Here is a 22,941-nt window from a genome sequence, read left to right as displayed (position 1 = left end):
CTAGGTGAGCGGACTAAGATTCGAAACCCAACTGCGCACTCTGAACCAGTTTCCTGAAACGCTTTTGGGTGATCCAGCTCGACGGATTCGCTATTTCGATCCATTGAGAAACGAATATTTCTTCGATCGCAATCGGCCTTGTTTCGATGCCATCCTTTATTATTACCAGAGTGGTGGCAGATTGCGGAGGCCTGTCAACGTACCACTCGATGTTTTCTCCGAGGAAATCAAATTCTATGAGCTTGGTGATTCGGCCATCAGTAAATTCAGGTAGATTCGATACATTCGGTTGGTCCACTGTCAACGCTTTCCCTCCGATATTATTCATGACAAAGATCGATTTCATTCTCACCGAAGCTGACCTTTTGCGAAATGCTACTATTTTGAAAGCCACTGAGATCCATTTGTGTTTGTTTTGTTTTCGAATTGTAGGGAGGACGAGGGTTTCATAAAAGAGGAAGAAAGACCGCTTCCCGAAAAAGAGTGGAAAAGAAAGGTGTGGTTGCTATTCGAATATCCAGAAAGTTCGCAAGCTGCCCGTGTCGTAGCCATTATCTCCGTAGTGGTCATCCTGCTTTCAATTGTTATATTCTGTCTTGAAACTCTGCCAGAGTTTAAACATTACAAACTTTTCAACGCCACCAACAACCGGACGCGAATCGAGGAGGACGAAGTGCCCGATTTCACAGACCCTTTTTTTCTCATCGAAACAATTTGCATAGTGTGGTTCACGTTCGAAATCATCGTGCGCATCATATGTTGTCCAAACCAACGAAACTTTTTTAAAGATATGATGAACGTCATCGACATTATGGCCATCATTCCTTACTTCATAACGTTGGCCACTGTCCTAGCAGAAGAAGAGGACATTGATGACGGAATCCAAAGAGGGCCGCCACAGGAGAGGAGCAGCAATCAAGCCATGTCGTTGGCTATCCTTCGAGTCATCCGACTTGTTCGAGTGTTTCGAATTTTCAAGCTCTCTCGCCACTCCAAGGGACTCCAGATTCTAGGTCGCACGCTCAAGGCCTCAATGAGAGAACTAGGACTTTTGATTTTTTTCTTGTTTATCGGTAAGCCAATTCAATCTACTCTTTCGTCTTATCTAACTTTAGTGTTGTCATCGTTTAAGTTCCGTGTCAGATACATGTTATCTTATTTTATACATTTTTGTTTAACTACCGGTAGCCGGTCTCATTTCTTTTATAACCAAAATGTAATTACTGTAAGTAATATCTAAAAAAATTTATAATTTAATTAATGCTCAAAACTAGAAACTATATGTATAAATTAACGATTTATGCGTGACGTTGGGTGTCAACATAAGAATTATCTCCAGACAACATAAAGAGAATCGCTTCATTTCGAAGAGTTTCTACAGCACTTCTAGAGACAAATATATAAAAAAAAAAATAAATACGAACAGCGTCGTATGCAATCGTGATCAATTTTGAAGCTCTCAGTGGTCATCCCTTCCTGTTGTTTGTATCGAAAAAAACTAAAAAATAAATTCACGGCCTTGATGCGCTCACGGTCCGAAGACGAGACCCTCTTGCGGGACACATACAACAGACACACGCACACATACACACACACACTAGCCTACAATTTCATTTTTGGTTGTTTTCGTTGTTGCTGACGGTGTATATTGCCAGGTGTTATATTATTTTCGAGTGCCGTCTACTTTGCTGAGGCGGGCTCGGAATATTCCTACTTCAAATCCATCCCGGACGCATTTTGGTGGGCTGTTGTTACCATGACCACCGTCGGTTACGGGGATATGAGGTATTTCCAGCAGTGTAATATTCACACCCTCATCGACTTGAGAAATACGAGTTCTTTCATACTCTCTTTTAACGAGCCAAGAAAAAAAAAATAAAATAAAATGCTCAGTTCTTTCTATTCCGTTTCCTTTTTTCAGTTTTTGTGATCCCTTTTTCTTTTCTTTTTTATTGAATCGTTTTTTTTACATTTTTTTTTTATTATTTATTTTCTTTATTTTCTTATTTCGTCAACCCGGTGTGTCTAGTTTTACTACCTCTTTTACTTGCTATTTGGTTCAGTTTATCGATCGTCAAAAGTGTTCGTTGTTTAGATGTTTTTGGATAGTTGAGCACACCGCAGCAGCTCGTGCGCCTGTGTCAACCTTTTTTCATTGTTTCTCGCTTTGTTCGTGTCCATACATTCCGAGGCCTCTCGTCATCTTCGTCTTCTTTTCTTCACTCGTCTTCTGACTCTTCATATCCTTTTCCTTCACCATATTAATCTATAGCCAATAGATCTAAGGCAAGATCCTGTTTAGCGTTGAATTTCTAAGTTCGTTCATGTTGTCGGATGCTTAGAGTACATATATTGACCGACGAGTTGGCAAATGTGGTTGTTACGGATCAATTAAGCAACCTTGGGATTATTTATTTCGATGATTCTTAGGTCATAGTTTTAGCATCATACCTAATGCAAGGGAAATGCAGAATCTTATGCCCAGTATTATCCCTTTTTTATTTGGGTTTATTATGTGTGTAAATTTTGTATCTAGCTAGTTGCCAACTTATTGAAATCACAATCTTTGAAGAAAGAAAAAGAAAAGCTCTTTGTAGTTGTTATGGATAGTTAGTTTACGTTTCGCCTTTCGTTTGCTGGGCCTGCCTATTGTATACATCCATGTTCCTCGTGTGTTTAAGATAGATCATTCGAACAGCATCTTAAGTTTTCTCCGCGAAAACTGTATTCTGTAGCGTACGCGCTGCAGTTGTATTTGCGGTCCTTTGAGTAAATATATATATTTTTTAAATATTTGGTTCGTTAGCATTAGTGATTTCAGGGAATTGCTAACTACAAAGATCGATAGTCTGAGTAAAGTCAGTAAAGTTGTTTTCGTTTTCTATGGGCTAAGAAGAGTGTCAGCATATTTCTTTTAGTCGTAACTGTAACCGTAACTTTTTAAAGCCAATTAAACTATAAGACGTTTTTAGAATAAAGTTTTGAAAGAGCTAAACGGATTTTTTTTAAATCCAACCGTGCTGAAATGTATCAGGACAGAGGCTATTGAATCTTAGAGCGCTTTCTCACAATTGTTAGCTTTCTCCAGCATAACTAAAATGACGATAGAATCGTTAAACTGTCAAATTAATGACACGAAAGAAAACGAATTCGAGTAAAATTGCGTAGTGTTGGTTTTTTTTTTAATTTCCTTTTTTAGTGGTGACAGGCAAATCAAACATAACAACAAATAAAACCGGCCAGCACATTAGGAAATGTCTGCAAAACTAAATTGCGCTAAAAAGAAGTTAGATGGCGTGACTAGAATCAACAAACATGTTTTTGGTTTTTTTGTTTTTTTACCAGTTAGCTATTTGAACTTGTTTCGTTTTTTTTTTCAGTGCATCGCGTTTTATTTGCTGCCTTTCGTTTTTAAGCCGTTTTAGCTCGTGAGTAACTCTTATAGCTGGGTTCCTCATCGTTAGCACATTATCAGTAAGCCGTAAGAAGAAAACCAATCGTGACTTTAAAAAAACATATATATATATTATCGATAGTTTTTAAGATCTATCTGAAGCTTTGATGTTTGCTGTTGATAGTGTATCGTTTGAAAAATTGTTTTTAATTAGAATCGGATTGTTTGGTAGGTAGAAACGATTGATTCACTTATGATAGCTGTTTGCCACCCACATTTGTTGTGAGGAGTGGTTAAGTTACTTTGCATCTAAATAATATTATACTGTATGGCAATAGAGATACAAATTCAGACAAACCTATTAAGGATTACTTTGACCCGAAACTCCGCCTCACTTTGCAGGCGTAATATTATTTTCAAGTGCCGTCTATTTTGCCGAGGCTGGCTCGGAGGTATCCCACTTCAAATCCATCCCGGATGCTTTCTGGTGGGCCGTAGTCACGATGACCACCGTCGGCTATGGTGACATGACGTACGATGTACTTGCCTGCCCTTCAATTTCTTTCTCCTTTTTCATCCCTTTTTCCTATACATCTTTTTTAAAATCTTTTCTTTGACCGGCTTTCTGTATTTCTTCTCTTTTGCAGTTGTGTCTTTGATCCGTTACTACTAAAAACTGTCTGTCGGTTAACACGAACCCGTATCGTTTGGTCTATTAAATACTAACATTGCCAAGTTGTTCCGATCCACTCCGCCATTTTTTATTTTATTTACATACAAGTGTATCCTTTAAAATTACTTTTGCTACGCATTCAGTTAAATTCCCTGGATTGAAACAACAATACCATGCACTTAATAATGTCATAATCAGTTTTGCTAGTTAGCTGCCGCAACCAAGGTAATCGTTTTGTTACAATTTATAGTTCGAGACTGTAAAAATGAACCTGTGCGCTAAAGCCTCGCATTCCAGGTTTATGGTCGTTTGCGAATAGTTTCGAATTCAGATTTCCTTGGTGACGGACTGTCGTAATTGTTTCGTTGCTGCCTTGTGATTTTTCGTTTCTGGCTTTTTCCTTATTTCTTCTTCGCTGTTGTAGCATTCTTGCATTTTTACTGGCAATCGTTGTAGGGAACGAGGAAGTCGACAAAATGAAGTATTTCATTCGTCGGAAGGGTAACTCAAATTCAGCTGTGAAATTTACGCCAGAACACTGAGTCGTGTTCTGTACCATTCGTGGCGAAAACTCAAATTTTAATGTTCTGGTGCTCGTAAATTTTGAGATGCCCCCCCTTCGAATTATGCCTCGCTTTATATTTTTGGTCTGATATGCTATTTTTGTACGATAAGATCATTTTGTATCTATTAACCGGCACCAATTTTTGTTCGATTTTTTTTTTTTTTTCAACTTTACAGGCCAGTGGGGGTGTGGGGGAAAATCGTGGGGTCACTTTGCGCGATTGCTGGTGTACTTACCATAGCCCTTCCCGTGCCCGTCATTGTCTCCAATTTCAACTATTTTTACCACCGGGAGACAGATCAAGAGGAAATGCAGTCGCAAAACTTCAATCACGTCACCAGTTGTCCTTATCTTCCTGGCACGTTAGGTATACTAACCTCTTTGTTACTGTTTTCAATTTTAAGTTAGAAAAATAAGGTCACTGCAGTCGCAATAGTCAAGCTCTATATGAAAAGTCTTCTCTAGCACGTCATTTCAAAGCTGAGTAAACCATAACTTTTTTTTTTTGCATGTTTCAAAAAAAAAAAAAAAAAAAAAGCTATATACGAGAAATCCTCTAGGAACCAATCTTAAATTGTCTAATTCTTTCATTTTCGGACAGGAAAAAAAAAAAAAAAGCTTTTTGTTCCTAATTTAATTTCTATCATCGCTTTTAGAAAGAAGTTGGTGACTTTTTTTGATTATGCAGAACGTCTAGCTGAAATTTGCATTACTTCAAAAAGAACTAAAATAGGGAAAATGCAAGTTCGTGCAAGTTTTTCCCGACAGTGGGTATCGTCCCCCTTCTTCCATACATAAACTTTATGGCCGAAATGACTACGCTATATTTACTGTGCGCAACGTGCTTCGATCTCCTGTAATGCGGCAATCCTGACGGGCGATTCGCTGAAACCTGCGCATGGGTCGCAAGATAATAACAACCGTTGTCCTTATTAAACTTCTTATTAAGTTTTAAAACCAATTTTATCGCCGTAGTTTTTTTTTTTTTATATTCGCCTACACCATTTTGTTTTTCACTTTTCTAACGCTTGATGGAACGCATTAAGCCAAGTGTCGAAACTGATTAAAGACAAACGGAAACTCTATTGATGGATTCTGGAAGAAAAAGAAAAAAACTAATACGATTTTAATTTCGTTTGTATTTCTGTGATGACAGGTCATGCGCGCAACAAACGAGATTCTTTATCTGATTCCGGGGGTTCAGACATCATTGACTTGGAGGAAGGCCTGCTGCTTGAGACGCCACTGACCAAGAAACAAAACTGCAGCACCCGCTATAATAATAACATCAGCAACACCAATGTTTTTACTGTTGAAACGGATGTTTGATTATTGCAAAATCTGGTGACATACCAGCCTCGTTGTCTCGTGTAACTCCTCTCTCACGACGAGTTAGTTAACTCCATCGCCATCGTATGGCGAAACCAGATCCGTAGTTGTGCATCTGTAGTCTTCCGATCCTATACAAGCGTGAAACATTACAACCAGAAATATTCACGAAAATCCTGCAATTTAAAATACCACAATCTATAAAAAACGAAATTTAGACAGAAATGCATAAACAAGTCCCATCAATTGTTAACTACACGCCTTCAATACTTGCGCCAAGCCACAGTGCTAATCATAGTACGCTCCTTGAAAACGAGACTATCGGTCCCTCCACCCCTCCATGTAAAGGATTTAGACATTGCCATCCTTTAAATGAAATTTGGTTATTCAATACCAGTAGTTCATGGACGTCATGGAAGCGATGGCTCTGTCAGAGGCGCTTAACAAAGAAAATCGCTAAAAGCAATATTTCTACACTTTTCTTTTGTTTTTTTTCCCCAAAGACCCACGCTATTCTAGCATCCCTGCAGTTTTACTAAAATTCTTTCTTCTGAAAAAAAAAAAAAAAAAATTTAGTTTTGTCTATCCTCGTTAGGAAACGCCCGTCACTCTGTAGTTAATAGTTACACAATTAATCTTCACATAGAACTCATTCATTTTGCAGAAAGTTATGCTCGGAAGAAAACTAAAGTATAAAACTCCTAAACTTATTTATTTTCTTTTGCGTTTTCTTTTTTGTCTCTCACATGTCTGGCGCGCATCTACAGTTAAAATATAAAAAATAAAAAATAAAAAAAACAAAAAAACAAAAACAACATGGCGGCGGCAAAACTGATATGTCAGAGTTTTCAAGTTACGTATGGCTTAAGTATCGGACGAAGTAATTGAACATACCCTTTTTCCCAAACATAAACTCCCCAGCATCTTCTAAGCCTGTCGGTTATTTTGCAGTGCTGTAAAATCAGTACGAATACCGTCCATCACTTGATAACGAAAATTACCGGGGATTTCCAGTTGAAATCTCGAAATATTTCACCTGGTACGATGTGGTGGTGAATAGTGAAAGATTTGACTGTGTTTATGCTCTTAATGCGCGGGAGATCTCCTGAACCGACCTCAGAATGGCTTTGCAGCATGCATGGATGTCTGTCACACGTAAAACAAAACTGATTATGGAACAGGGTATACCCAAAAAAGAAGTGAAATTGCGGTCACGCCACATCTTGGCATTTCGTAATCACTCGCAAAATGTAAATGTTTCAACAAATTTTGAGGTATACTGTATTTCCAGTGCCTTATATCTTGATTCTTGGTCCTAGACTCAAATAAGGAAAACCAAAAAAAAAAAAAAAAAAAAACTTAGGAAAAAAAAAAGAAATCGAATGACAAGAAGACCACCAAACAAGACTTTCTTATAGTGATAGACTGTTATTTTGAGGAGAGCCCTTGTAAAGTTATTGTTACCGCCGTTAAGGTTGCTAGACTACGATTGCATGCTTAATCTTTCGTAATTATTGACAAGCTTCGAAATTTTGAATTGTGAATAAAGCAATCAATGTACATAAAAACTAAGGAAAGTTACACGTTTTGTCTGATCGTCCCACATTTGCGAGACGTGTTTATACAGATTAAGCCTGTTTATCTCAACCCAGCAACAATTGTACGAAATATTTTTACAATACGATCTGTCCTTTTTCCCCCTAGTGCTGATGTTAGTTAGAAATACTCAACTAGCTACATCTCTTTTTCTAAAGAAAATTCTTACTCACTTTTGCACTGATCGTCTCTAGGTATACACACAGTACATCTCTATAACCGTTCTTTCTTCTTCTATCTAGTTAACTAAAGCTCCCTCTCGTTTTTCCAAATCTCTATCCTCGCCTCTATTTCTCTTTCACACTTTCTCTGTATCTTTCTCTCTCTTCTTCAAGCAATAATTCTCTCTCAATATTTTGCTATAAATCTGTATCTGTCCGTTATTCTTTACATCTGCAGCAATATTGGTGTTTCAAATCAGACTCGTTCGAAAATAACGACAATTATGCTTGGGCGCTAGCTATCCTTCTATCCATATCAATCATCGTATTTTGACAGTAAGATCATTTCATCCTACTGTGTCCCCCTTATCTTCGTACCATCTGTCATGCGCCAAGCCATTTTCTGTTTGGGATCTTGATATCAGAATTTTTAATTAAGAAGGTTGAATAAATTCTTACAGTGATCGCGGTCAAATGCACGAGAACTCACGAATCTATCACTGAAATTGAATCCTTTTGAATCTGTTGCCAACAAACTCTATTCTTTCCTGCTCCGATTTTTCATTTGCCTATTCTATTTATAAAGACCTTTCATCTTTCATCATTGATTATTTTTTAAGTTATTTCTCTTATTACTTCAACGCTAATTAGTAGCCTTTTCGAAACTAAATTCAACAGAATGAATGACGAAAGAAAATGATTGGTCCAAGAATAATCTTGACATATCATTTCTATGATGTTAGTGGCGAGTCTGAGAGGAAGCTGTAAAACGTAGTAGCAAAATCCGTATCAAATTGGAAATGGACGAGGGACCGTAGCTTGACACTTTTCTTTCTTTCCTTTTTTTTTATTTTTTCCTTTTGTTTTTTGATGAAATGAAACGCTAATTATTCGAGTTATTTGCTATTCTGATTTTGCAATCATCGTGTACAACCCATGGAAGCATCCCAAACTCTTTTCCCCAATTTTCCCAAATTTTCGTGTCGAAGATGCCACTACAGTAGACCTTATTTTCAGTTGCCCTCTCTTGCGTGAAGTATCATATCGACGACTTGGTGAACTTTGTGCTGTATTTCCTCCGTTCCCAACCCCAGTTTTTAACTCAACAAATGCTCATCTCCAAGGTCTACATGTTGTGCATCCATTGTTATACCATAAATCCTTGAATTACTCTTAGTATAAATAGGTTGAGTCCAAGTATGTAACTGTACATTTTTATGATTATACTGAAAATGAATTTTGGAATGTGAACTAGCTGCCATCGAGTTCAAAAGTATGGTAATATTTGAAATCACCTGGTATATTTGTTGTGCATGCTACACAGATAGACAAAACGCTACACCGTGAAAACTACACATACATAATGGACGGATAAACTGGAAAGGCCAAGTTAAAGAAAGAAAAACAGGAAACGACAGAGCTTAGAAACCATGTCAGGGTAGGTAGCTTTTAAGGCTCTTAATACAAAAGCATATATGTACTGTATCATATGTATTATATATTTTGGGTTTACGTCTACTACACACGATAGCGATCTAAGAAACAAAATCCGTTTGTTAAGAAACAAAAATTAAGGTCATCTACGTCTTACATAGACTACAGCTATGAAAAGCCCAGTACTAGCGACATCTGGTTTTCTTTGACCAGCCGATTGTGTTATGCGGATTTTGTCATCAAAGTATGCGAATCGTGTACAGTGTACATGTTATGTAGTCTGGCTGAATACGGTGAATCTAGGAGAAGAATTCTACAGTCTATGAAGAGATATGAGGGAGAAGAACGCACATTTGACAACTAAAAATCAATGCTTCCTGACAACATACTATTAACGATTTTCAGAAACAGAGAAGAGAGACACATAACATCGATACATCAGGCATTAAAACAGTTAATAAATTGGGTCCAGAGGCATCCATGAACAAGCGAAAATTTACGGGATATTATGCTTGTTAAAGGATATATGCATTTTTGCAATAAAGGTTAAAAAGTTAACAGAAGCGATTGGCACACCTGGTACGGTACTTGACAAAATAATAATAATAAAAAAAAGCAGGATACAAAATAGGGTAAAATCCAGTTGCTAACCGCTTCTAAAATTCACGAATTTCTCATACGGCGGGAGCATGAGTATTGAAATATGTAAATATGTGTGTAATAAAGAAAAAAAAAGGGGACAGTGAGATTGCGAGGGGGTAAAAAAAAAAGCGACAATGGCAAAAGATGTAATGAAAAATTGAAGTTGCATGAATGGTTTCTTTCTGAAATTGAATAGTTGAGATATGATGTCTCAAATTAAAATCAGGAATTTCCTTTAGACGAAGAAATGTCACGCGGAAAGGGGTCTCATTTGTGAGACAATTGTTGATTGCATCCCATTTACTGTCAGTCTATTATCGACGCATTTTAATTCACTTTTCATAAACTTTGACACTAGGTAGTAGTTAACTGTTAGGCTTATTTTCAAAGAGCTAAACCACGTTCACGTTAGACACTCAATCTCCGCAGACTCGGTAGAATACCAAGTTATATTCAACGTATTCTCCTCCCGCTGAAGTATTCGGTTTGCTGCACAAATCCTATAAATAAAAAACAGATATTAATAAATTAAAACTAAAGAATTATTAATGAAATACACGAGAAATATGATACACACACACAAAAGAAGAAGAAATAATAAGAATGGAATACGGAATACGACTTTTGTAGGTCCGCACATTTAAAACGGTTACACTGAAACAATTTCAGGTATAGTACAGTGCTACTATTACTGATAACTGAACATTGCCCTTACCACTGTGTCCCCTCTAAGAACAGGGAAACGGAAGCGGTAAGCCACAATTGAGGAACGACCAACATCAATGAAGAACGTGCGGGCTACCGAGTCGACATGGTTAAGAGTGGGGCCCCGCTGAATGCTATTAGCTCCCATCGGGTCCCACTGGCCATCGGGACAGGCACCCAAACGCACAGGAGACGTGCATTGATCCGGCTGGAGACTGAAGCTGTTGGTGAAACTGATAAAAAAAAGTAAAAAAAATAAAATAAAAATTACTACACAATATTTTGGTAACAGACGAAAGACCTTTATGTTCCTGTAAATAAATAAATTCCTCTTTTTCTTTTAGGTTTCCTAAAGTGACTCAACTCTTACCAATCGATTGGATTGCCGCTACTACAAAAATGAAAGAACTAAACCCATTTAATCATACTGTCATGTTATACACCTAATTGTTTGGCACGCTAATGTAAGCGGCACTGAAGGTAAAAAAAAAAAAAAAATTAACTATACCAGGTCGACGTTGAGTCGATACTTACTGAAATTGTAGGGTCAAACTGCGATCGGGCATGTGCTTGCTGAGCGGTATACCGTACGTGTAGTTGACTGCGTCACCATTGAGGCATCGGATATACTCGTCACTGTTGGGCATGCAGTAGCTTGGTCCCAGTGTTGTATTAAAGTTGGAGCCCACCAAGCGTATGTAGCTGACTCGTCCATCCCAGGCTGAACGAAAATAATACAAAGTTAGCAGTGCTTTCAGCAGCCCGTGTGGGAAATCATGAAAATGTTTGCTACAGCAGGATACCAAGTAGTTCTTCTAAATTATGTAACGCTGTCGTAAGAGCTGATTTGCTTACTTGTCGCCTGAGACGGGGGCTTGACGCTGGGAACGTGAGAACGTGCTGGTGTGAAATCACCGTCCGTAGAACCCCGGAAACCGAATTCTCGTGTTTGAGTTAACAAATGGCGCTTCTGGCGGGGAATACGACCAGTTTTCTTGTCTCGCTGCTTCTGTAGATTGAACTGTTCCAATCGTGGAATGGTCGGATTATTAAAACGCAATTGTAATGTTGAAATACTTATTAGCTCATGGCAAACTATTTACCTGTCTATTGATTTCTCTTAAATTGAAGCCACCCGAAAGATCGCTAGGGCCTCCAAAGTTGTGAGTTTTCCTTTCCTGGCTTTCAAAATGTTCGACGTTATTGGCCAGCTCGTCGTCAGGTGGCGAATGGCTAGATACATCATTGGTGGCGGACGTGACTAAAAAATAAAAACATGTAAAGAATTGGCTAGATATTAATTCATACAGAGTTAATGTGGACGTGACAAATACCAAGAGGGCGCTCTGTAGCAGTGCTTTCATTTTGCATGTCATTTCGCGGAGTAGTTATGCTCGTCCAAACTTGTGTAGTTGCAATCCCTGATGCAGTACTTGCGCAGCAGTAGATCTAATCAATAAGAAATGACGTAATGCTTTTGAAATCAAAACAGGGAAAAGACAAATTTTAATCCCACCTGGCAGGAGACGGTGGCTACGCATGCGTCGGGTCTACCAACGACTTCAGGTTTGCTACTAGTCAAAGACGTATAGAAGCGCGATGTCAAATTGCTAGCGACTCCATCTTGCTTCGCGGGCAAAAGAATGCTACGCGAAGAGCTAATGACGCTGATAGTTGTAGAATTACTAGTTGACAATGTAGTAGTCACGTCTGGAGGTTTGAAAGTCTTATTTTCCGCATGAGAAATTGGATCACCATCAGGTAAGTAAACGTAGTCCAACGATGGATCTGTATAGTTGAGCACGGTGTGGAATTCTGAAGTCGTTCTCTGTCCACTGTTTTCCAAATTTAAGTCATTCACTACCCTTCTTTCTATTGGTTAACTAACAGGTGAGCATTACCTGGTTTCAGCTAACAAGATGTCCGTATTTCGCTTCTGCCACTCGAGGATGTACAGTGTAGCCATGGCAATTAAGCTAAGATGGAAAATGGTTTTTTTTTTTTACGGGAAATATTCAATAGCTGTGAGATTAAGTTAATTACCATAGGGCCATGATCATAACCAAAATGATGACCGTAGCTTGGATTACTCGATTTGCACAAATCGGGTTTCTCTCAGAAGGTGAAAATTTGCCACAAGGTTTACGATGGCGACTCACACTGGACATAACGTTGCTCACTATGTAGAAATGAAGAAAAAAAAATAATTGAAAAATGATGAAGATGACACCGGGAAAAAATAATACCTGTTGATCCACTAGCCGAAGAGCGAATGCTATCGAGGCGTTTCAGTTTGGCCAGTTTGTGATTCATCCGTTCCAATTCGTCTATGCGGGTTTCCAGGTTATCCGTTACTTTGCATAGCTCTTTGACAGCGCCAACGTTCTCCATAAAAATGCGTTCCTAAAACAAAATTTTAATTGGTTAACTATTTATAGTAAGAACAAACAATTATAACAATTTCTTTAATTTCAAAATACCTTGTTAACAACCAAGAAATTTTCTATTTGTCTACCGTCAGGCAGAACGATATTGCCGGCAGGTCTAACTGCATCGGGAAGGATGGACTCGACTTCTTGGGCAATGACACCTGTGTCTCCACGTTCGTCTTCTTTTAGTCCAGCAGTCTTGGAGAATTCTTCAGTGTACTTATAGTGAACGACACGTAAGGCTTGAACATTACGCAGCTGTTCCTTGGTATCCGCCTAAATGCGCAAAGAAAAATAGTCCGTATCCGATAGGGATAAAGTTAGGTCTCATGATGAAGTAAATGGATTCGAAGGCACATTACCTCTTCGATGCCTTCCTTTGCTCTCCGATCAGACGGTTGAACCAAGTGGCCGGTAATTTTAAGATTACCGTGAACCACCAAGGCCTCATCAGGTCGATCTGTATTAATTCCAACTCGTCCAGCGTGAAAAATGGAATCAGAAAACGTTCCTCGTTGCCAATTTTGTTCCACCTCATTTTCAAACATGCCTGGATTTGAAGCCTATAGAACATTTGGGGTTCCATTAACAAACGAATGTTATCTAATGTTTTTAGGCTAAGGCAACAAAATACGTAATATCTGACTTAAACGTTTCGAGAACGTTCGATAAAAAGTTTTCCGGTTAGAAATAGATGCATATTAATGAATGCAAATTTCTCCGTTTCAGGAGATATGAAACTGAAATTCATGCAAATACATACGTAAAAGGCCATGTAAATGCACACGTACCCGTACAATGATGCGCTCAGACGAATGAGCTATGACAGTAAACGTAGCGTCACCACAGTGTGCCTGAAGGCTGACGACAAGATTAAAAAAGCGCTGGTCCGGATTGGGTTTGCCTTTCTTCCGCATATTGTTGGCCGTCGTTTCGTTAAAGTGCAGTCTACCCACCGTGATTTTGGATACTTGATCTTGTTGTAATTCCAAGCTTCAAAATGAGAAATTAATTAGCGTTTGGCGGTATTTCGTATGAAATGAATTAAAAAACAAACAAACAAACAAAAAAAACTTACAGGACAGGGTGGAAAGGTTTTTTGCTGCGGTCGCTTTGTGATTGCTCAACTCGAATCATTTGATTTGGCGCTTCCGCTTTGACTCCAAAAAAATGCAAGTAAAAGTTGTCGACCTTCTTGAGTCCTTCTGTAGTTTTCACGTAATATGGCTCTCCACTCTGCTGCACGTGGCACGTTATCTGCGTAATAACATAACAAAATCAAAACATTAGCTTGGCCATGATAACTCAAGGTCGTACTATGTGCCTTGCATTCCTCGCTTGTCCCCCCCATACAAATGTTAATAGCTCACACACTCCTCACCTGGAAATGATTTTTCTTTTGACAAACAAAAGCATCGTCAGTATTGGAAAAGTTGAAACCTTTGTCAGCATCAACACGATAATTCGGCAATGGCCTATCCAATCAGGAAAATAAAAGTAAAAACCAATATTTATATAATCAATTCCTTCAATGTGCACATTACAGCTCTTTAAAGTTGCCATCGAAAAGCAAATGCCAAGTGTTTTGCTGGAAAGCCTGGAAACGGATGCATTGGTAGCTGTCGTTGAACATGCTACTGTCGGCACTAAACTCGTAGCTGTAATCCTCATCAGAACCTACAACCGATATTTGACGTGGACTTGTGGCCAGTGATCCAGGAGAAGGCTCTAAAAACACAAACCAATGATAACGCATTTTTATTCACCAGCCAATAATTAGGCAAAATGAACCGGTTTGCGTCTTACGTGGTTCTTGTTTGACTCTCGGCGAAGTACTTGTCGCACCCAATGCCTTTTCTCCGATGGGGAAACATTCAGTCATCGAGAGCTTTCGCTTTTTCTGCTGGACAGTCCTACTGGGCGGAATGACGTCATTTTCGCCAGCGCTACAATTCTTGTCCGACAGACTACTCAAAGGTGCCAGGTTGATGAGCGGGCTATTTCCTGTATGATCTTCAATGGTGTAAATCGAAGGCGCAGCGCTGGAATTCACGCAAGATCTCATGCTCAAGCCGACCGAAAGTGATGGTACGACAGAGCTAGTTCCAGGACTTCCCTGTGCACCAGCAGACAACAAGTTATGAAGACCGTGAGGCTGTAGATTAGAAGCCGGTCCCACGTAGCCGACTGGTGATTGGTGTTGCTGCTGGGAATTAATCAAGTCGCTCTTGAGATCAAGGCTAGTGCCAAAAATCGAACCATATGTGTCGGCAGGAAAGGCATAGCGCTGACTGGCACCATGGTCATCTACTAAACAAACAAATTTACAGCCGTTAAGTAGTTCATCCTGTAATTGCGCGTTTCACTTTTTCCGATTGCGTAACACGATAAACGGGGACGAATCTTAACGACGTTAAATATGCCCATCCGAATGAATCGATAACTAGTCGAATTGTCTAGCTGCATGTATTCAGCCGGACAGTGAATTTTTTTAGGTTATAAAACTGAGTATTTGACGAGACTTTTCTGAGCTCTCACAATTCGGAATATATGAAAACAATGGTTCCTATGCATGGTCTATTCCTCGAGAAAAGTTGTTATGCAATTTTCTTTCACTGGAAAGGACGGAATAAGTACGGACGGTTGGGCCTCGCGTCAACATTAATCGGCTCCCATCGTGCTTCACGTCGGCATGGTGCATCTGTTTGGTCAATACACTGCTTTCCCCCTTTTTCCCATTTCAATAAGGCGGCCATTTTGTGCGCAGAAAGAAAAAAGGAAAAAAAAAAGAAAAAGCAGGGGGGAGGGTGGACATAAAGGTAGAAGAAAGAAAGTTGACATGAACCACGTTAAACAAAAGCCTTGAAACACGATGTAAGAAACCGCCAGCTGCGTTTTGACATAAAAATTAATAATAATAACATTCCAAGTTACATTTCTAATTTCTACCGGTAAAAGTAAAAAAAAATTCACATTAAACGCCATTGAATATCCTCCTGTTTTAGATTTAAGACATTTTACATTTTGCAGATTTACTGAACGATTCTCGTTTTTGTTGTTTTGATTTCTGGCAACTTCCCTATTTTAGCAACGAATGAAAATGAATTTGTATGGTAAATGGCTTACAAGGCGAGTTTCCGATACTAGAGCAGGAGCGATTCGTTTCCGGGGGTGAATATGGTGGTTCAGACGCCGAGTCTGGTGGACTATCAGGTAGTCCGTGCCTAGTAATCAAAATATATATATGCATTGCAAAAAAAAAAAGGACTTCAGAATTTGAATGAATTTGTCGTTAACAACACAAACGAAAAATTCAATGTCGGAAATAAAAAATTGTTGCAACTGTGAAACTTACGATATTTGGTAAGCACCGCAGGAGATGGACGTCCCGACCCCGGCACCGTACTGTCTTTCTTGTACCCTAGTCCTTAGAGTTTCACTAATACGAGACCGGTGTTGGTGGTTGTGGTTACTAAAATTGGTCAACGTGCTATGTCTTGATGCATTGGAAAGTGGCCGGTGTGCCCCTATCAGATCTGATGAATCAACAACGACATCACAGGAAGAGACCATTGCCGAAGAAACAATTGGTTCATTGTGTCGGGACGCTTCTTGGTTTGCAAGCGTGTCAGCAAAATAGCTACAGAAATAAATTACATAGAAAATAAACATGGTTGAATTATATAAAAAATAGGAAAAACTAGGGACTGGGGATTTTACATGATTTTATTTCAAAAAGGTCACTATATGCTTCGTACTGTTCTGGCACTACCGATTACGCTGGCGGGAGAATAAAAAAACAAAGATCAACAAATGAGACAAGGAAATAGTTGAAACAGGAATTCTTTCCTTCATACAATCTCGAATGAAATAATTGCCATCAAACAGCCCATTTGTCGCCACGAGACTTTGGCATTGGTTGCATTTTCAATATACGCAACACAAATTTTGAGAAGAATGTGATTAATTTTGGCGCTTACTCGCTGTGTTCGTCGTTCTCGCTGTTGATGAAGTGTTCCAACTGAGCAAAGTCTGGTAAGGTATCATTCTCCATACCAACAAAATCTTCGTCACGACCTAATTGGAAAAAAAATAAAATAAATTTAAACATTATATTTTGAAAAATTGGTAGTATATCAGTTGATACGGATAGACTGGTATGATAACTAGTTCCGAAACAGAACGGACTGCAACTGTTATTTTTATCATGCTTCTTATTAAATTGCATAAAACCTATGACGATATTCGCGAAACCACTAATATGAGGAAAACTCGAAAAAAAAAACACACACACAAGATTTAGCATGAACACGATTCCAACTAAAATACCTTGGCTTTTTTTACTGTCCATGTTGTAGTTTTCTCTGTGCAAAGATTTGATTTACGGTAAATGCGACACTTCTCTTCACGACCAAGGGTTACAACAGAATGATGTAGCAACAAGATTTAGATTCAACCACTCTACACTTAAAAAAGGAAAAAAAAAGCAGGGCAAAACCAATTTTGAGAATTTTAGCTACGTTATTAGCCAAGTAACTGGCCTACATCAACATCACACTTTTAATAGCAGCGCAAAAAGAAAAAAAAATCGTCACAAAAAACTGCCGAATTTCTTCTTCCCTATGAAAGAAGCCAATGACGCTTCAATGGGCAAATCGAATGGAAAGAGAAAGACCAAAGGGAAGAAGAACCCAAGAATTATTCAAGTTCTATTCAGCCGTTCAAGTCAAATAAAAACAAAAAAAAAAAAAAAAAAAAAGACTGTCAACTAGACAGCGAAGATTCAGACCGCAGCGACTGCACGACCGGACTAAAAATCACTCGAAATCTTTCCAAACCAGTTTTTTGTTGTTGCTTTGTTCACGGCGATAACAACGAATCCCGCATACTTGATCAGTTCAGGAGGCTAGCGAGGCAAAGCTATAAAGCATTGATCAATTTCATCAAAGGAGGTCAATGAAACAGAAAAACACCCGCCACTAACAAAATGAAATCGCAGTAGTTGGAGTTAAAACCATCCACTTTTGCCAATCAAATCCGACTGTACAATTTAGTCCGTTATGCAGCTCATCGAGAGCCCAACAGAGGGGGACTTGTTTCACATGCGCATTGGCTTCCAAGCACGCATTCACGATGGGCTACGCAAACTGACCAATCCAAACAACTGAACTGAAGTTAGCGTGTTGAAAACATCTATCTGCTGGGCAAGTAGCAGTCATGACCTTCTCTTTCTTCTAGGTCTCTTTTATGTCCTATCACAGGTCCAAAATGAATACAAAGTACTTGATATAGCCATTCGATTAACAAGGTCAAAACGATAACTCCTAACCAGATCCAAGCCGACGTGCAGAAAATTAACGCTCTATAAAAGCTCGATATTTTTTGCAGTTGGTGAACAGTAGAGCACAAAACTAAGTATTGTGAATTTCTATCTCTGCCACTTGTTTTCTCGATTTCGGCGAAACGAAGCAACATTGTTTCAAAGCGTACGAAATCCATTGGTTTAATAGCAGCATGACGCTTTGAAGCACTTGTACTGTGGGCAAAACATTAATGCCGAGGAGGTCTATAAGGAAAACCACTTAACTGTGCAAGGCCGGTCAATCAACTCAAGGTAATGTTTAGATGGCAAAAATAAATTATATGTAAGGTACAAGTATTATTTTTGGAACATGTGGGGGGTCAAAAAGCTTAGATGCACTATAGGTAAAGCCAAACAATACAATTATCCAACGTTGCCAAATTACTGAATTTTCCTTGTTTTTTTTAAACAATGGTCTAACTAGAACTAGTTTTCATTCTACGAAAAATTGTGCTCTTCGTTTCTATGCATGCAATTTCTAGTTCCGGGTTTTAGACTAGTGGGTGATGTTTCTTATAAATTCTATTATTCCTTTTTTTATGCTCATGCAAAAAATTTTAATAATTAAGCATTGGCGGCTTTTTATCGATCCGGAATAATTCACAATCGTGATGAAATTTTTAGCACTTTTTAGCACAGTAAGATTGATTGCAAGGAAAATGCTGTCAAAACAAACCATACTGCGATATAAATGACTAGATGAACTGATGTCCTCTTGTAATACTACTGGACAATCCAACCAACTTTTACAATTTAATTTGCTGTGCTTCAAACTAGGAGCACTGTTTAACCAAGTTTACCAGGAGCATGTAATAAAAATTTCCATAAGTAATATTCTAGTTTGGAACGCTCCTCTAGTAATAATAAAAGAAAAAAAATCTCACACTCATAAATCTTTGACAAAATTTAACTTCTCATAGTCACTTTTATTTATTTATTTATTTTATTTTATTTTTTTTTCTTTTTCTTTTTGTTTTGGCTAACACGCCCAGTTTCGTTAAAGGCGGGCACGGATCTATTTTCATGCCAATTACGTTTCCCAATGTTACTTTTCCTATAAAAAAAACATCTAAAGAGGAATTTCAGCAAAATGTAACAGATACCATAACTCTACATTTCAGGCTAAAATAAGTTCCATTAAAAACATAAAGACGGCATTGTACATTAAATATGTATTTCGCCATTTCTTAAGTGTTCTATAGTCAACCTCTTTTTCTTTCCTAGGGAAAGGGTGAAAGGAAGAATCTTGCCTTTACCTGTTGCGAAGATGTACTTCATGTCAGTACAGCTAGCCAACCAGCTCAACTCGTATTCCACAACACATTGTGACATTAGGACGAATACAAAAACGTGCTGAATGATTTTCACAGCGTTGCTACACCGACACAGACAACTCTACTATTGGTTCGGAAATCGTGTTGCTCTGGCAATCACATATTCTCTCCCATGCACTAAAGGAAGGGCTGTGACTTTGTGAGCCCGAAGCACCATTTTGTTTGCCGGTATACATTTCACATTCTCACCACTAGGTAATTTGAACACGCATATTGACAGCACAAGAATTTTCGCTATGAAAATACCATTACATACACTCAGCCACGAGGTTTTGACGAAAGCTTGTGTAAATGCTGAAATAATTGCGTTTCTTTAGATTTCCATGGTCAAAATAATAAACTTTTTTTTTCTCCAGGGGGCAAGCGAAGCCTGGGGGCATGAGTATGCCACTACACAAGCTTGTAGCAAAAATGTTGATTACGTTAACATGAATGATTGTATATAGACGAATTTAAGCTTCAGTTTCCAAAAAGGATACGCTTATTTAGAAGCATTTTCTCTGTAACACCGCTAAGTCTGATTTTTGGCGAAACACAAATGATGGCTCATTTCGTGAAGTACAATTTATGTGTTACTGAAGATACCAGAAATCTTTGATTGATAGATCGTCTGCTTCAAGTAATAATTTCGACCTGAAGTCCAATAACATTTTACAAAGTCAAACAAAAATTGCACCATACTAGTTTCACCGTTACTTTCTATGCTAAATAAAACGCAAACTATACTATTCGTCAAGCAAAAATGCTGCACGTTTTCTAGAGAATTTGACGACGATTGCGGCGCACTTACCGAGAATGGCTTGTATATCAGTGTCTTCGCAAGGTCCTAAAGCATCCATGTTTCACTTTACACAACAAAACTTCCTGAATAAATACGAAGACAGAGGCTAACGAAAAACGAAAGAGATGTTATTGTACGATGCCATCTTTTTTCAGGTGTGTACACGCGAGTAACACAGAAAAAGTACTAGATGCAATGGGTCTTGTCTGAAGCGTCACCACCCAATCACTAAAGAAAAGAACTGATAGCTAACTGAGGCTACAAAACCTCCTCCAGGGCTTGTTTTACCTTCTGAGACTTTCTTACGCTTCAGGCAATTTCTTTTAGGAATCGGGTAAAACCCACAATAATGAAAATAAGGTAAGTTTTTACCTGTCATCGCTAGATGTCGGAATTTACAGACGAGCCAGTGTCATAAATTCCAGTACGACATCGACATGCTTCGAGGCAGCCTTTTCCCTCTGCTTAATACCAAAAAAATTATAGTCAACCGCTAGCCGCTTATTATTCTTCAAGAGTGATCTGATTTTTTCAATGTTGTGTGACTCAGTACGTTGCGTGGGGACGTTTCAACCTTCTTCCTATCCGGCAACCTACGTGACGACAGCTTCCATCCATCTTTTGAACTTTGTTTACCTGGGGTTTATAAATACCTTGATCCGGTGATTTTAATAGGTGAAATTATGGCAGAAAAAAGTCTTTCTTGTTTATAATTATGATTTTGAAATTATGGGTTGAATGGCATTTTCAGAATATGCAAGTCTGCTGACCCAATTTGCCACCACGTTCACGTCACAACGTGAAACTGCTCAGTCGCAATTGCCCATGCGAATGATGAAGGAAAAAAGTGCTTGAATATTACCCTATAGTTCCTAAATTAACAGTCACCAATCTAGTTAGTTACCTCATCGAGCCCAAAAATGCTTTCATCTGGGGCAGAATTCATGACCGCTCCAAAGAATTGTTAGAAAACGCGTTAAAAAGAAAAACCGCTAGTCCTCCAAAATCTAGCAACTGGAAAAAAATGTATTTGTGGCATGATTACTTTTGACTCTCGCCATTCCTTACCGAATCTTTACTTTAATTTATCTGTACAATGAATCCTAATGTGACCCTCCTTTCAACTGTAGTACGCTTTAACATTTATTACAATTTCCGCCAATTTCTACATGCATATCACCATCTAGCAGCGAAATGAAGAAACATACAAGGGGCCCTCACTCTGTTCGCGAAGTTCCCGATAGGGTTCGGCCCTGGTCGCTATGAAATCGCAGAAACCGTATGCTCTGCCGGCAAAATACACGACACAGGACACCCGATTCGACTAACGATAATCAGCCTACGATCAACTACACCTAGGTTTCGGCCCCGCGTCCAATGGGTAGGTCGCAAAAAATTGGATCCGGTGGGTAACGGTTCTTGAGACTTTATGCCCACTACCTACCACCGGTTCCATTACCCAGTATCAAAATCCAGTTAGCCACGAATTTTTACCCGACTACCCTGTTTTTTCCCCGATTACCTGGGTTTTCCCCCGGAATTAGTCATGTGCTTTCAATTTACACCCCAGGATGGCATTCACCCATCAGGAAACCAACTTTTTTGCTATCCCTCCTTTTTTTAAAAAACTTGGCGACATCCAAGCCGCCATTTTTCAAGATGGTGGTGGGTAACCTATCAACCGGTTAACCTATCAAAACCAGCCCAGCCTAACCATCTTGGCAAATAGGCTACCCGGACTATTTTTGGCGACGATCGGTGAGTATCCAGGGTTTTCGAGAACCGGGGCCGAGCCCTAACTACACCTACAATCTATTTAAAAATTACTAACCAAACTTCATGAAAATAAACTGGCAGCTTTGAGCTAATCTAGAAGGTATGAATGACAGACATACTGATTTAACAACAAAGAAGGCTTAAAGAAGAAGTCTCAACAGACATATTTCGCGTAGGGGAGACCGGACCCATGTTGGACACTTCCAGTTTTTCACTTGTATCTCCCTGCCCCCTACAGCAATTACATTTTATTTTTTAAAAATCATTCTTTGTTTTTTTCCCCAACTCCTCTAATTTTTTCATTGTTTTTTAACGAAAAGTAAAAAAGTTATAGAGATTTGAATTTTTCGGTCTTTCTTGTCCTACCCGGGGTTAACTTGGGAAGCGCATGTTCCAGGTTGGACGGGGTGTTTACGGGAGAATAAGATGGACAAAAACTAAAAAAAAAAATTACAGAGATGAAAATTAGGGCCATAATAGCAAAAACAAAATTTGGTAAATGTAACTTAAAAAAAAAAAGAAATTTTCATACACGGAGAAGAAATTAAATTTAAGATAAGGACAAGATGGAGGGGGTAGAACGGCATAAATCGAAAACTAATAATTCATATTTATCGCTTATTTTCCATAATTTTTTGCAATGTTAAGTAAATTATTATCCATATAGTTTGTTATCAGTTTGTAAAAAGTTATAGGCCTCCCCTCTACGCCCCTTTCTTGTCCAACTTTACCGACAAATAGAGCAAGAGCGAAGCGCGTA

General features: G+C 38.7%; 2 protein-coding genes and 1 long non-coding RNA gene across 14 annotated transcripts in view; 2 read left to right on the top strand and 1 right to left on the bottom strand.

The window, feature by feature from the left end:
* LOC116935667 (potassium voltage-gated channel protein Shaker) overlaps window positions 1-8,972 on the top strand; it is a 41,019-nt gene extending 32,047 nt beyond the window's left edge. For 6 of the 10 annotated variants that reach the window (XM_032942944.2, XM_045173089.1, XM_045173087.1 and 3 more), the window contains exons 3-7: window positions 5-270; window positions 433-1,073; window positions 3,797-3,926; window positions 4,809-4,999; window positions 5,789-8,972. In XM_032942944.2, coding sequence (XP_032798835.2) covers window positions 5-270; window positions 433-1,073; window positions 3,797-3,926; window positions 4,809-4,999; window positions 5,789-5,961 — 1,401 coding nt within the window. In that variant the 3' untranslated portion in view covers window positions 5,962-8,972. Of the gene's footprint in view, window positions 1-4; window positions 271-432; window positions 1,074-1,655; window positions 1,786-3,796; window positions 3,934-4,808; window positions 5,000-5,788 lie in introns of those variants that run through there. The other 4 variants (XM_032942945.2, XM_032942946.2, XM_032942947.2 and 1 more) reach the window with 4 other exon arrangements.
* Window positions 8,973-9,000: 28 nt separating this feature from the next.
* On the bottom strand, window positions 9,001-19,678 carry LOC116935666 (myelin regulatory factor). Of its 3 annotated transcripts, none has more exons than XM_032942942.2 (21): window positions 19,547-19,678; window positions 16,909-17,005; window positions 16,284-16,568; window positions 16,055-16,152; window positions 14,735-15,238; window positions 14,473-14,656; window positions 14,310-14,403; window positions 14,007-14,185; window positions 13,720-13,921; window positions 13,291-13,491; window positions 12,980-13,204; window positions 12,746-12,902; window positions 12,543-12,678; window positions 12,401-12,475; window positions 12,016-12,334; window positions 11,834-11,948; window positions 11,603-11,760; window positions 11,355-11,520; window positions 11,034-11,220; window positions 10,510-10,732; window positions 9,001-10,294 (listed from the first exon to the last, which is right to left on the bottom strand). In XM_032942942.2, exons 1-21 carry the CDS (start codon window positions 19,620-19,622, stop codon window positions 10,211-10,213), a joined length of 3,765 nt encoding a protein of 1,254 aa, XP_032798833.2. In that variant the 5' UTR covers window positions 19,623-19,678; the 3' UTR covers window positions 9,001-10,210. The 3 variants fall into 3 exon arrangements, with proteins under 3 accessions (XP_032798833.2, XP_045029018.1, XP_032798834.2); XM_045173083.1 differs by having other exon boundaries at window positions 14,735-15,235; XM_032942943.2 differs by lacking the exon at window positions 19,547-19,678 and adding an exon at window positions 17,258-17,294.
* Window positions 18,195-22,518, top strand: LOC116935668. Its single transcript, XR_004401364.2, has 3 exons — window positions 18,195-18,542; window positions 19,515-21,080; window positions 21,157-22,518. It is a non-coding gene; the product is annotated as an uncharacterized LOC116935668 (long non-coding RNA).
* The last annotated feature ends 423 nt before the right edge of the window (window positions 22,519-22,941 follow it).

The sequence above is a fragment of the Daphnia magna genome, linkage group LG4, assembly GCF_020631705.1.
Source record: "Daphnia magna isolate NIES linkage group LG4, ASM2063170v1.1, whole genome shotgun sequence".
Lineage (NCBI taxonomy): Eukaryota > Metazoa > Arthropoda > Branchiopoda > Diplostraca > Daphniidae > Daphnia > Daphnia magna.
This window is presented reverse-complemented; position numbering and strand designations above follow the sequence as displayed.

Excerpts from the sequence above, each read along its gene's own strand:
- LOC116935666 (XM_032942942.2), bottom strand. The coding sequence starts at position 19,622 with ATGTCACAATGTGTTGTGGAATACGAGTTGAGCTGGTTGGCTAGCTGT. Across the intron at positions 12,903-12,979 it reads ATTTCTTGGTTGTTAACAAG|GAACGCATTTTTATGGAGAA; the intron begins GTATTTTGAAAT and ends ATTTTGTTTTAG. Across the intron at positions 11,221-11,354 it reads GCCCCCGTCTCAGGCGACAA|CCTGGGATGGACGAGTCAGC; the intron begins GTAAGCAAATCA and ends ATTTTCGTTCAG.